Source organism: Vitis riparia, chromosome 15 (genome assembly GCF_004353265.1).
Source record: "Vitis riparia cultivar Riparia Gloire de Montpellier isolate 1030 chromosome 15, EGFV_Vit.rip_1.0, whole genome shotgun sequence".
Taxonomy (NCBI): domain Eukaryota; kingdom Viridiplantae; phylum Streptophyta; class Magnoliopsida; order Vitales; family Vitaceae; genus Vitis; species Vitis riparia.
This window is the reverse complement of record NC_048445.1, coordinates 1,546,265-1,560,307: the sequence shown is the minus strand read 5'-3', so window position 1 is coordinate 1,560,307 and position 14,043 is coordinate 1,546,265. Positions and strand designations below refer to the sequence as shown.

At 31.9% G+C, this 14,043-nt stretch overlaps 1 protein-coding gene across 1 annotated transcript; it reads right to left on the bottom strand.

The window, feature by feature from the left end:
- Positions 1-4,026: 4,026 nt before the first annotated feature.
- On the bottom strand, positions 4,027-11,441 carry LOC117932134 (U-box domain-containing protein 33-like). The gene is given in 9 exon segments (XM_034853204.1): positions 4,027-4,283; positions 4,286-4,415; positions 4,627-5,394; positions 6,794-7,315; positions 7,839-7,964; positions 8,167-8,596; positions 8,885-9,111; positions 9,416-9,537; positions 10,818-11,441. Coding segments are annotated over 9 exon segments (2,643 nt in total). The 5' UTR covers positions 11,086-11,441; the 3' UTR covers positions 4,027-4,233.
- Between the last annotated feature and the right edge of the window lie 2,602 nt (positions 11,442-14,043).

The following is a 14,043-nucleotide window of genomic DNA, read 5'->3' as shown; positions in this document are numbered from 1 at the left end:
AAAAAGAATTTTAAAGTTTTATTTAAGAATTATCTTCAAATAGCCTTTTTTTTACTAGTGGAGAAACACCTTATTTTTATTACCATTTGACTAGGGTTTTATATAAATAAAGAAAGAGAAAGCGCGTGGGGACAAGGTCTCTATTTCATTAATAGTAACTGGCTACCGTCTGGTGAAGTTAGGGCCTCCGTATAGACCGTACAGATAAGACGGCGGAATAATAATTACCAGGAATTCTGGTACCAAGCGGTGAATCCTAGGCCAGTTCTATACGTTTCGAGACACGATTGGTGGGCATGAGGAGTCAAAGACCGCCCCGAATTTCTTTGACTTTTTGTTGGGTTTAGCAAATTCAATGATGACACGTGTCATATCGGTATGGGTGAGGAGCATGGGATAATGGAACAGGCAATTCAGAGGGTGGAAATATGTTGGGGTTTTGGTGGGGTGTTATCTCACACATACCATACCTGATGGTGGAATCACACGTGGGGGCTCACATGTCTGGGCCCCACACTGCTTTCTACTGTTTTGTCTTTTGCCTCTCTCAAAAGTAAGCGGGCCCAGGCCCACTGGGCCTCCCCATGATTCTTGATGAGTATATCCACTATACATTATTTTTAATTTTTTAAGAAGTTAGGAAAATACAAGGAAAGTACACTCCAAGGAAAATACTAGAAAAAAGAAATATTTTATTATATTTGGTTTAAATTAGTTCATCTTTATATAAAAGAAGAAAAATATAACATGTAAAAATAATTTATTATCTTTATTTTTTTTTTTTTTACTTTTTTTTCTCTTGATTTTATTTTATTTTTTCTCAAATTTTCTAGAACCAAAATAACCTAAAAAAAAATTAAAAAATAATGATTTCCCATGTTTAATTATCATAAAAAAATATAAAATAAATTTAAATATAATTAAAATTATTTAAAATTTTATACATTTTAAATTTATTTAACCTTTATATGAAAATAAATAAATAAATGAAGAGTTTAAAGAAATATGTAAGAATAATTTTTAAAATATACCCCTATTTTATATATAAATTTTCGTAACAAAAAATTATTATTTTAAAATTTTTATTTAATGTATAAGTTAATAAAATATTACATTTTTTATATATTTTTTTTAATGTTATTTTCTATTTTGTGAAATTGAATGACTTGATTTTGACGAAAATGTAGTGAGCCACGTCCTCAAAGCAAGATGTGGGCATGATTTAGAATTAAACTTGGTTTTAAAAAATAATTAAAACCATAGTGGTGTCCAAAGATTTTGCTCCAAGTTAATAATTTTAAATCTCTAAGAGCATCCTTGATGTTGGTCAAAAGGTGATTAACAGGGCTAAGATTTGGTGGAATGCCCTTTAATACCACTTTCACCTTAAAATAAAAAAATATTTATATTAAAAATAAAGTGGATAGAAAGCAAGCATAAATTACTTATGGCTGGATAATATGAATCATTTGACTTTTGAATATTCTTAGTAAACTATTTAAATAATCCAAAAGTTCATTAGAATGAAATGTCTTCCAATGATACCTGTCAATCATGGGTGCCACGTCTGTATCCCAATACCACTACAATTCAATAACTTTGTAGCTAACACCTTATTACTTTATATCTTATGTATTGTCTCGATAAACTCTAATCTATTTCGGATCATGTTCTCTTTTTTTTTTTTTTTAACTCTAATCCCATTTTTTTCTCATTCAATGTCTAGTTTTCATCCGGCTAGATTCAAGAATTAATTTCCATTTCAAAAATTAATTGAAATGATTATTTGTATTCTTACAAATGATTTGTTAAACTATGTAAGATGTTTTTAAAAATATTATTTTGGATAATAACATCCTCGTGACTTTAAAACGTTATATATATAATATTAAGAATATTTTCTCCTATGCAAAGCAGAGATGCACTTGGTAAGGTGCCCAATTGAACCTGATGTTTACGTGAAGTTGATTTTTAATATTTGGGTTAGACTTGAATTTAGTTTTTTTAACTTGAATTTAATTTGAGTTGGGTTCAAAGTAAGGTTCGAACAAGTCGAGTTATCTAATTTAATATTATTATAACATTTATGATATATATTATCATATATAATAATACTTATTTATTTTTTAGATTTTTTTAAATATCAAATTATAATTATATCATATACTTTTTCATTTTTTTAAAAAGATGTATAATTTTGTTTTTACTTTTTTATTACTATTTTGAAATTTTGTCTCATTTACTATTTAAATTTTGGTGTGAATATATAAAAAAAAATTAAGAATATTGTGAATTGATTTTGAATCATACAAACTAACTAAAATGAGTCTAGTTTAATCAACCCAACTAAAACGTTTTTAACTTTATCAACTCAAACTCAACTCCAGCTAAAAAAACGGTAATTGAGTTAAACTTAGGATGGTGTTCAAATTGGGTTTGGCTCATATTAGTCACCACCCCACTCATATTTCAGCCCTAATTTAATATGAAATATCATATGACACCTCTTATATCATTTGTAATAAATCACTCCTTCTCATTGTGATATTATCCATTTTATGATATATATATATATATTTCATTTGATGTAAAATATCACAATCATTATTTATACTGATATGATATATTTATCATGTCTCACAAGATTTTAGGGTTAAATGGATCGACACCTCTTGCAAGACTCAACAAAATAGAGGTCAATATTAGAATTAAGGATTAGTTCTAATATTATGTATAATAATCCACTTTCAACTATGTGTTTGAAACGTAATGGTCCTAATGAATTTAAAACTCGTTTACATAGTTGAAAAGAGATCATACGTGTCATGAACTTTTACGATTCTACAAAGAATATAGTGTAGAATGCACCTTTTGTGATTCAATATATGGAGATGAAGTTGAGGTCGCAACTATTGAAATTCAACACACGGGATAATAGAATGGGCAATTCGTGTAGTGGAAATGTGTTGCGGCAATGGTGGGGTGTTATCTCACACGTACCATACCTCATGGTGGAATCACACGTGGATGTGGGCCCCACGCTCCTTCCCATTTGCCTCTCTCAAAGGTAAGTCGGCTCAGGTCCATTGGAACTGCCCATGATCCTTGATGAGTATATTCCCATATACACTATTTAAAATTTTTAAGAAATTAGAGATTTTTTTAATGCAGTGTTTGGTTTCAGCATTCAGGAAAGCGTGTCATGCTTGGCTCCAAGAAAAATCCTAAGCAAAAAATATTTTATCATATTTGATTTAAATCACTTCATCTTTATATAAAAGAAGAAAAATAAGGAAAAGAAGCTTATCAAAGCATATAAGCTCCAATATTTTTATTTTTTTTTTCATTTTTTTTCTTTTATTTTTGTTCTTAATTTTATTTTCTTTATATTTTTTCTTTATTTTTTCTAAAACCAAAATAACATAAGGAAAAAAATTAAAAAGGAATGATTTTTCATGAAGTTTTGCGAAAATTTATTTCTCTAAAGGATTAATTTGTGGTTCTTATGAGGAACAAGAAGACAAGTTATTGGTGTCTAGGTTGTTCAAACATCTTTATCTCAAACCTATTTTAAGTGTTAAGTTTTTGAATTTTAGAAATAAAATAAGAGTAGAAAATCTTTTTACCTCAAGTTTGGGGAATGTTGGAGAATGATTAACTAATTAGTGGAAATTAATCTAGCTTTGTTAAATCATATTGTCTTTTAGTTTCAAACATTCCTAATGTCGTGTTTGAAGACTTTTGAGAAGTCAAAACCCATTTTTTAAGTTCAATAAAAACTTTTATGTCTGTTTGACTAATTTTGTTTAAAGAGGTTATGACTTAAAAAAAAAAATTAATATAAAAGTCTAAAAAATATTACTTCTTGTAGAAGCTCTATTTTAACCAATGCAATAAGTTTTTTCATGTTTAATAAAATTTTACAACACCGATATTACCCTCTAAAAGTTATGACTCTAGCTTCAGTTTTATCTTTCCTCCAAAGGAAACTATCCCAAACAAGACCTAAATCTAATAAGCCTACACTTAGTATAAAAATATAATTATATAAATACATGAACATGCTGCTTTTCTGTACAATGTAATTAGAATATAATCCTTATACATACTCCAGAATCTCATAAGGAAACAAAATGGTGAAAGACGAGAAGAGAAAAAAGGAAAAGAAAAAAATAAGTTGAGGATAGACATTATGAAGAATACAAAATGGTGTACGTAGATATATATAAATGTTCAGGGCTGCTGCAACCACTCCTGAATTGCAGAGCGAAGAGCCCGGTTGGGACAAGATTCAGGTGACCAAGCTTCAGGTTTGTCATGGGTGAAGTGCTGTGGCCGCCATCAAGCCATCCTCGCAGAGCCTCGGCCTCATAGGTGAACCCATCAGCTGCCACACAAGGGTCTTGCATGATTTCCTGCAAGTTTGAGACAATGAGAGGAATGTGTAAAGTACAGAAGGGATTCTCAGTAAGGCTTGTTTTTGAAGCATGAAGGGTTCTGGATATAAGGAAGAATTCAGAGTTGGTTTGCTGACACAACTGGGTAAAGAAGGTGTGAAGTTACACTGATTATGGAGAAAGTAATGGAAAAGACAGTAGAGAGTGAATATGAGTGTAATGAAGTTACCTGGAAAATGGGACAAATGAAGTAGGGTGGAATCTGGCCACGCTCTTCAGAACCGACCCGAAATGATGATGATGAAGCTCCACATGAAACCTTCATGGGTTCAAGCACCCTCCATACTTCTGAGACAAGGTCTGGCCTGCTCTTCCTGTTCATCTCAGAGCACCTCAGTGCCATGAGAGCCAACTGCTTAGCCTGCACAAAGGGCCAGTCCCCAGCCAAGGGATCCAACAGGGTGTTCAAATTTCCCTGATCTAATGCATGTTGCACTTCTTTTGTGATCCCAATTGCTGGTTTCCCTGTTAACAACCGTAATAATATAATTCCGAATGAGTATACATCTGACTTTACAGTGAGCTCCCCTGAAGAGAGGAACTCAGGATCCATATAGGCAAAAGTTCCCTTTGGGCCAGTTCTGCAACACATGGTTGCACTGTTGCTCGAATTTCCATCATGAGAGATCACACGACAGATTCCAAAGTCGCTGAGCTTGCTCCCAAAGTTGGCATCCAGAAGAATATTGCTAGGCTTCAAATCTCCATGCACTATACTGTCAGGATTATTGGAATGAAGGAAGATGAGCACGGAGCATAGCTCTGCTGCAATGCGAATACGAGCTTGCCATGACAGTGGGGGAGTGTTGTCCCTGCAGTTGAGTCGGTCTTCCAGGCTTCCATTTGGAAGATACTCATAGATGAGTGCCCAGGCTTCTGGGCAAGCACCTATGAGAGTTACCAAATTTGGATGCCTCAACTTACTCAAAATGTCGACCTGCAGTACCAATTTTGTAAGTAAATTTACTTTCATTTTTCTACCCCAGGTTCTGATATGTTTGTTTAATTTTTCCCCCAATTGCAAAAGATTAACTACTATATTAAAATGCAGATATGGAGAAAAAGAAAAAAACTAGGGCTACAAGTTGGATAGGTTGGTTGAGTTGATGGCTAACTTGAGCCCAATCGAATTTAAAAACAATTAATCCCTCAACCCAAACTTTAATCCGAGGTACTGAACCCAAACCTAACCCATTCTCATTTTTCTAAGTTCGGATTGAATTTGGGTTGCTCAAGTTAAACTCATATTCATCGGGTTAAACTTGAGTTAATCAGGTTAGACTTGGGTTGGTCTGTTGATTAGGCAACATGATTCAAAATTCATCTATAGTGTTTTTTTTTAAAAAAAAAATCTATATATTACTACCAAAATTTAAATAGTAAATAAAACAAAGTTTCAAGATAGCAACAAAAAAAAGTAAAAATAAACTAATATATCATTCTAAAAAAAATGAAAAAAATATATGATATAATTATAATTTGACATTTTTTCTTGAAAATATATATAAAAAAAAAAGAATATTATTATACAGCATAATAGACATTATAAAAATCAAGTTTGGGAAAGGCCCAAGTTGTCTGAACCTTATCCTGAAATGAACTCAAATTAAGTTTGAGCTGAAAAAACTCAACCCAAGATCAATCTAAGTGTTGAAAATGTTTAACCAAGCTTGCCCAAACATTGGGTTGGGTTCGGACCACCCCGCCCAAATTGCACCCTTAAGGAAAACTTATATAATATATTAAAAAAAGAAAGGTCCCCTTGAAGCAGGAAATCCTTTTATAATTTTCATAACAATTTTCTTTATAATCAACTACTCACTGCATTGACAAAATTGAGCCAAACAATTAATTCTAGAGTGAATCACATTTCCAGAAGATATCAAAATAACACTTTCAAGCATATAAAAGAAAGTTGTATGCAAGATATGCCATGTATGATTGTGTGATTTGACAAGATATTTTGGCTAACTAAGACAGCGAGTGAGTAAAGACACAAGCATGAATTCAACGGACATAACATGCAATATCAAATAATATGCACTGCATATATTCAATTGGAACATATGCCAATTGAATGGGAGTAAACAAACAGCAAGACATCCTCAAAAATGCATCTACATTTGCCTAAATGATTAATTGATTCAAATATAAAATGATAAGACAATGCATTGAGGGTACTTGACATATAATTTACCTGCAGATGAGAACAAGATTCATGATATAGGATTTGAATTCCAGATTAAATGATTGATTTAGGGCCATCAGCCTGAAATTGGATGCTGAAGACAAATGATTCCAATGATTTTTGAGTGAATATATAGCATGCATCTTACCTCCTGTTGAAATTCTGTTGGGCCTTGGAAGCTATCAGAATGCAGCATCTTTATTGCCACTTGGGTATGGCGCAGGCAACCTTTGTAAATGCTTCCATACCCCCCTTCCCCAATTTTCACTGATGGGTCAAAGTTCTGAGTTGCTTTCTCAATTTCTGCAAAAGAGAACTCAGCAAAGTACTGAGGCGTATGTGAAGTTGATGCTCCCTTTTTCTTGAGTTCCTCAGCTGTTTTGATTGCATTGTCGCGCTCAATCTGCAACTCATCCCGTTCTTTCTTGTAATTCTGTAACAGCTCCACGGCAGCGATAATCTTCTCCTCCAACTCCTTTACCACCTGCTCAGAATCTGCAATTTGATTCTCCAGAAGCGACTTATGATTCAAAGAAATCTTCAGTTCTTCCATGATTTCTTGTTGCTTGTTCCTCAGGCTTTCAAGTTCTTTTCCTTGGGCTTGTAATGCCTCCTCAATGTCTCTCCGCAGTTTCAACTCCTCACTAAATGATCTTTCCACTTCTTTAGCCTGTAAATGGGGGGGGGGGCGCATGATTAGCAGCACACATTACATTCATTAGTAGTCTTCATGTTTATGCTTTGAATGTAAGGAAATATTACTCAAAACGATATCTGCCCAGCATACTGGCCATCTAGATCATGCATGATAAATGTCTCTACCCCCTAGATATTACACAAGCATGAAGAGAGAATCTTTAAGGCTATGTGTGGTTCCAGGGAAGTACTAACGAAAGTATAAAAAATTGTTAAGGAGAATGATTTTCTCATATTTGGTATATCATAGACAATATGAAAGAAAATAAAATCTAATTCAAATTAATTAAAGACTTGTGCATTTTCAAATTATTTATTTTTTATATGAAAGAGGAAAAATAAGTGAAAAGAGTTTGAAGAAGCAAGTAAAAATAATTTATTAACTTCAAATCTATTTTCTTGATTTTTCCTTCACTCTCTTTCCCTTTTTGTGCTTGACAGCCGAAAGAAAAGCATCACCATAAAAGAAAAAATGAGCATTAAATATTAAGTCTTACCCTGCGAATAGCCTCAATAGCATCTTTTTCAGCTTTGCTGCGCCTAAGAGACTCTTGAAAAGCTTCCCGCCTGGAATTTTCAGCTTCCACCATTGCTTGCTCAAGTTGATCATAAATATTTTCTTCCTGAAAAAAATTTATGAACCGTGTTTGCAACTCTTCAGATGGTGTAGATTTGAGAGGCTTGTGTCACTGAATCAACTTAGTTCATTATGCTAAAGAGAGAACATTTCTTATAATCCCAAATATGAACATAAACTTGGAAATGTACACATGGCCCATCACATAAATATATATATATCTTTCCTTGTGACAGTTTTGCACATACCAGTACACTGGGAGGAGATGAATGGTGAAGAGCCTGCTTGGCTAGAGGAGACGCATGTGACTCTAATCCATCTTCGTTTACCTCACCAGCCATGTCACCTGAGGAGCACGTAGAAAAACCTGAACCCTGAGAAGGACTTCTCTTTGATATCCCATCCCAATAGTCAGAACTCCCTTCCCTACCCATCCTGCTCCATGGTGCTGACACCCCTCCAGTACCATCGGGGGAAGAAAGCACTGTAATTCTCAAGGGGACTGACATTGTTCTGGGTAAGTCTTGACCTGGATTGACAAGTTTTGATCGATGATTCTGCCCCAGAGATACGGACATTGATCTGAAGGTATTTGATTGCCCTGTTTCATTGTTTGGACTCGCTTGCTGTGATGGAGGTGTTCTGAGCTCTATATCAGCCCCATCCATGCTACCTTCCCTATTTAGATATAGTCCTTTCATTAGAGATCATGAGAGTAACAATCAAGCGATAGTTCAAAAATTATGAGGTTATTGATGAAGGAAGCAATTTTACTAGTTACAAGTGCACAGCCTACCCTATAAATCAACCAATCGGATATTTTGTAATCATAATTACAAGGTCCATATAGACACAATTGTCGACAAAGCATAGAAAGCCATCTCGATTGAGTAAAAATTTTACCAAATAAATATTTAATTAATAAATTACTGATATACAATAAATTTACAAAAATGTCAAGCATACCTTGTGTAGATGAGGTGCCCCCTGCATACGAACCAAATATGACAGAATAAAGGAGCCTTATCCCGCACATATGCTGCCTTCTTTGACTTCAGCTCTAACATTCTCCTTGAGTAGTGCTTATCCGCTGCTGCACCCACGACCAGTTTCTTGATCCCATGTTCAGAAATGAGTTCCAAAATACCCTTCTCCACATTCTCTGACTCGATATACAGTTTCTCCGCTCTCACCTAGAAAAAGAAGTCAGAAAGGGCAAAGCATGTCAGGGAATTTAAAAACATGATTATTCAGTAATAAAAAAGAACTCCAAGGATTTCAGAATCGTGTAACAGAAATTAGTGCTTTTGTACAATTTTATGATATACCCTCCTTTTACACTCATTGTAAATGGGTGTAATACTGAAGACTTAGCTTTATTAACAGAAGTAAAAACTAGCTCAGCTATGCAGTATAAAGTAACTCACAGGAAAAATACAATTCCACAACAACAAAATTACTAAATGTACATGAGGAGACAAAAGAAGAAAACAATACCCCTGCTTTCCTACAAATGAGAAGGTAGTCATTTAGAATCTTGTGCATATCTTGCCTCTCAAGATCTCGGTAGGCTTTGACCTCCTGCTCCTTCAGTTTGCTGGCAGGAAATTTCCCACCCACTGTAGACCAAGAAAGAAGGAAGCAAATGAAAACTCCAATTAGCGTTTAAAAGACTGTAATATTATCACTTCAATTCTTCTCCTCTACAGTAAATCGTAGCATGGATTGGAGCTGGAGGAGACCTCAACTCAAGATCCATGGTTTGTCTGCTTTAGACATCAAAGAACTTGGAAATCTTTTCAATTAAATTTATCCCAAATTCATAAAAGAATGCTTTTGTAAGTTACAGCCATGAAATAATGATTAACCTAATGACTTGAATCATTATATTAAGAAAACTTTTAAAGCGACTTAAACTTTTCCTAAGTTGTGAACTTAAAAGCAAAGTAGATAGAAAAGGCAATTTAGTTGTAAAAAGTAATTACACAATAACTGGGGTAGACTGTTTGGCTAGATAGTAGAGAAGATAAATCAATCATTTTCAACCAAAGACGCTTCTCAATTTAGCAAATGGCAGGTCATATGGCTCCATTTCTTGTTTGATTCTGGAACCAAAATATTGACCCAAAGTTAAATTGAACCGGAGTCTTTTTCAGCTGGAAAACATTCAGCTGCAAACTCATAAAGTTCACGTTCCAAATTTAGAAGAAAAAAAAAATTCATTTTCTTGTAAACCATTAATCATTCAAGCGAACATTAACACAATGGTCAAATCCTTTTAAAAAAAAAAATAATCAAGCACAAACTTGGAATTACAGAAAAATCGAGATCCAGGGCCAGAGAAAAACTGGGGCAGCAACTGATGAAGTAAAGACCATTTCTGCAAAATGTTCTCAAGACCAGTGCTTCGAGCTGAACAAAACTGAGTCAATTGAATTTACCACTTCTAGCAATTAGGATCAGATTAGAAGAGATAATCTCAGAATATAAAAACTGCATCCCCATTAGAATATCATAAAATTCATCAGTTTCAAAACAATGATCATCAAACGACAAAAAATATTGAGCTGGGCACTTGTAGTTCAACAAAACTGAGTCAACCCAGCTGGAAATTCAAACAAATCAACCATCATTTCACGATCAAATCTCAAGAGAAATGATGAAAATAACAATAATTCAATACCCATCAAAATTTTAAGCCAAAAAAAATGCAAATATAGAGAGAATTACTAGAAGGGACCATCTGGGCTAGCCGATGAACATGAATTACAAAATTCAAACAAATTATCCATCATTTCACATTCAAATCACACGAGAAACCATCAAAACAACAATAATTCAATACCCATTAAGATTTCATCAAGAAAAATGGAAAACATATATATAGAGAGAGAATTACTTAAAGGGATCGTCTGGGCCGGCTGATGAACATGAACTATACTAATTCTTTTGCCTCCAGAGTTCTGTAACGCCCACACCAGAATCGATTTACTCTCCTTCACTTCTTTGCCAACTGCCACAAATATCTTATCTTCGACCACAAGAGCCAGCGGCGGTTCCTCCACAATTTCTCCAGTGCTTGACATCACCGCAGAGACCCCAATTTCATGTAACCGTACGTGATCAAGCTGCTGTGAAATTGCCGGAACTGGACTCACCACGGCCATTGAAACATGCAATAATGGAGAAGATGAACATCAAACGCTCATGGCTATTCAATTCAATTCTCTCTCTCTCTTTAAAGAAAAAAAAAAAAGGGAAAAGGAGTTTTTCTAATTGGAACCCTAATTCATCATTGGGTGGAAAGGGGTTGCTTGTCTTCTGCTCTCAGAACTGGTGAACTACAAAACAAAGAACATTGATGAATTTGGGATTTTTTTAGTTGGATAAATTAATAGATGGGGGTCTCCATCTCCAATTTTCTTCCAAAATTCTCTCCCCAAAAACCCTAACACACTCTCTCTCTCTCCAAGTTTCTCTTTCCACGACCCTGTCTGCTTGCTTGTTGCCTTTCTTCACCTTGAAGAAGCTTCTCTGAATTGCCTACTGACTTAAATAAATCAAAATTTTAAAATAAATAAATAAATAGATGAAGCTTCCACGACAGCACCCTCCCTTATTTGCTTACCATGAGGTTTTTTTTTTTTTTTGTCTCTCTCTCTTCTAAATATAAAGCATAATTACTTGAAAATTGTTTAATTAAAATAATTCAAGAAGTATTTTCAATAAATTTAAGGTAGAATGAAAGAACCTATAATAAATAATCAATTCATGTATAAATAAATTTGCTAAAAATAGAGAAAATTAAAATGGATCGGAGAATAAAATGATCCATGATTTTCAATTTCTTTCCAAAATAAATCTATTTTAACTAAAAATGAAAGCTCATAAATTTAAATTAATCTACTTATTTACCAATCCATCAACTTCTTAAAATTGTTATAAATTTATATTTTTTAATTTAAAAACATTATTTGAAATTTTTATATTAGATTTGATAATATTTTTACTCAAAATGTTATTAATTAAAATGTTTTATCTAAAAGTATTTTAAAAAAATTACATATCAAATATTTTTTGTAGAAAACACTGTAGGTGAAAGTGATTCCTAAATCTTATCAAACACCTATTTTTTTATTTTTTTTATTTTCAAAAATTCTTTTTAAGTGGAAAACACTTCATAAAATCATTATCAAATGAACTTCTAATCATACTTAAGTAAATAATATAAGAAAATATGTGATTAAAAATATAAGTAGATATTTTGAAAACTCTAATCAAAAATAGTTTTTAAACTTGAAAATATGCATGGTAAATCCTCAACATATTTATATTGAAGATAGGTTATTTTTATAATGAATTAATGGATTTTTTATAATATTTTTTTATGTAGTATTTTGAAGAATAATTCAAAATATAGAAAATACTATATGAACTTTTGCCATCATATAAGAGTGGTTCCACCTTTCAAGATAATAAGTTGAGATTTTTCTTTTTTTTTCATATTTTATAATTTAAGCTTCCAAAAATATATTTTTTTGAAAAATAATTAAAAACTATTTTCAAGAAATATTTGATGATAAATTTTTTAATTTTACTTTTAAAAATATACAAAAAATCACTTGAATTAATTTTTAATAGTCATAGTGATTGGAACGTTATTTTATATTTAGAAACGTTTGTAATCGGAATAAATACACTTTATATATAATAAATTTTAATTTCTTTCATCAAATTTTAAAATATATTATTTTTAAAAAATAAGTTTTAAAGGGTTGGTAAATCGAACATTTTTATTCATAAAATAAAAATGGTGTTCAAACCCCACCTCAATAGAATAAGTTATGAATTAAAAAATTAATAGCTTCCTATGATTTATTATAATTTATTTAAAAAATAAATAAAACAGTAATAAATATCTTTCGTCTTTGGTTTTCTGTATCATAATTGATAATTCAACCTCAACCATGAGCTATTTCCCTGCCGACCGAGGAGAAAATAATTCGTGTGCCGCCTCTACAGCAAGACTCGGTGGTCTGCATCCACCAATGCCGCGTGAGAGACACGAGCCCACGAAGTCGAATGACAGTTATTACAGTTGACCTAAAGACACAGAACAGGAAACTTGCCGGTGGAAACGAGGCCACGTGGAGAGATCGGCGGTAAAAAGGGTTACACCTGGGTGGTTTTATCGCCGTGGACAAATGCCAAGCGACGGTTTTGCAGAGAGTATCAAAGTCGGGGCATCCGAATATTCCTTTATCCATGGCCCCACAGTCATCCGTACATGTTGACTTTAATATTTTTTTTTTATTATTTCTATTTTTATTTTTTAGTTGTAATTTCCATGAAACAAGCTCTTGTCTCCCTTATTCAATGAATTTGGGAAATTATTGAAACATTTCTCTGAAACTTGAGATTTGAAAACTTGACTTTTCTAAAGGAAAAAAAATCAGAAAAAAATCAAATAAATTATATTAGAATGTAGCAAGCAAAAAGGGAAAAAAATTATTTATTTATCATAGATTATAAAAAATATAATATAACCAAACTTTTATATCTTAAATTCTTCATTAGGGAATATGATTAAAAAAATGATTTAATAACAAATTTATTAAGTTAGTGTTTGGTAAATAAAAATGATTTATAATTTAATTTGAGTCATTAAATAAATTAAATATTTTTAATAATATGATTTAAAGTAAAAAAATAACTTTAAAGAATAAATAAAAATAATTAATTTATTTTTTAAGTTTACATTTTTTTTTCTTTTCTATTTATAATTATCCTAATTATTTCAATGACCCTTTTGCTATTCTATAACTTTTATTATTATTTGATATTCTTTATTATAATTAAAATTTGTGAAAATAAATATGCCAATGATTTAGAATAAATATATTTAAAATAAAAATTAAATAATAAATTATAAATAAATTGTTTAAATATAATTTAACTTAAAATCAATTTAAATTATTAAATAATAAATATTAAATTTTATCAAACACCCTCCTAATTTCAACTTAATGTAATTTCAACTTAATTACAATGTTTTTTCCTTTCACGTCAATCTTTAATTAAGATTAGATTATTAGTTTTGAGACAAATTTATGACTTTTAAATAT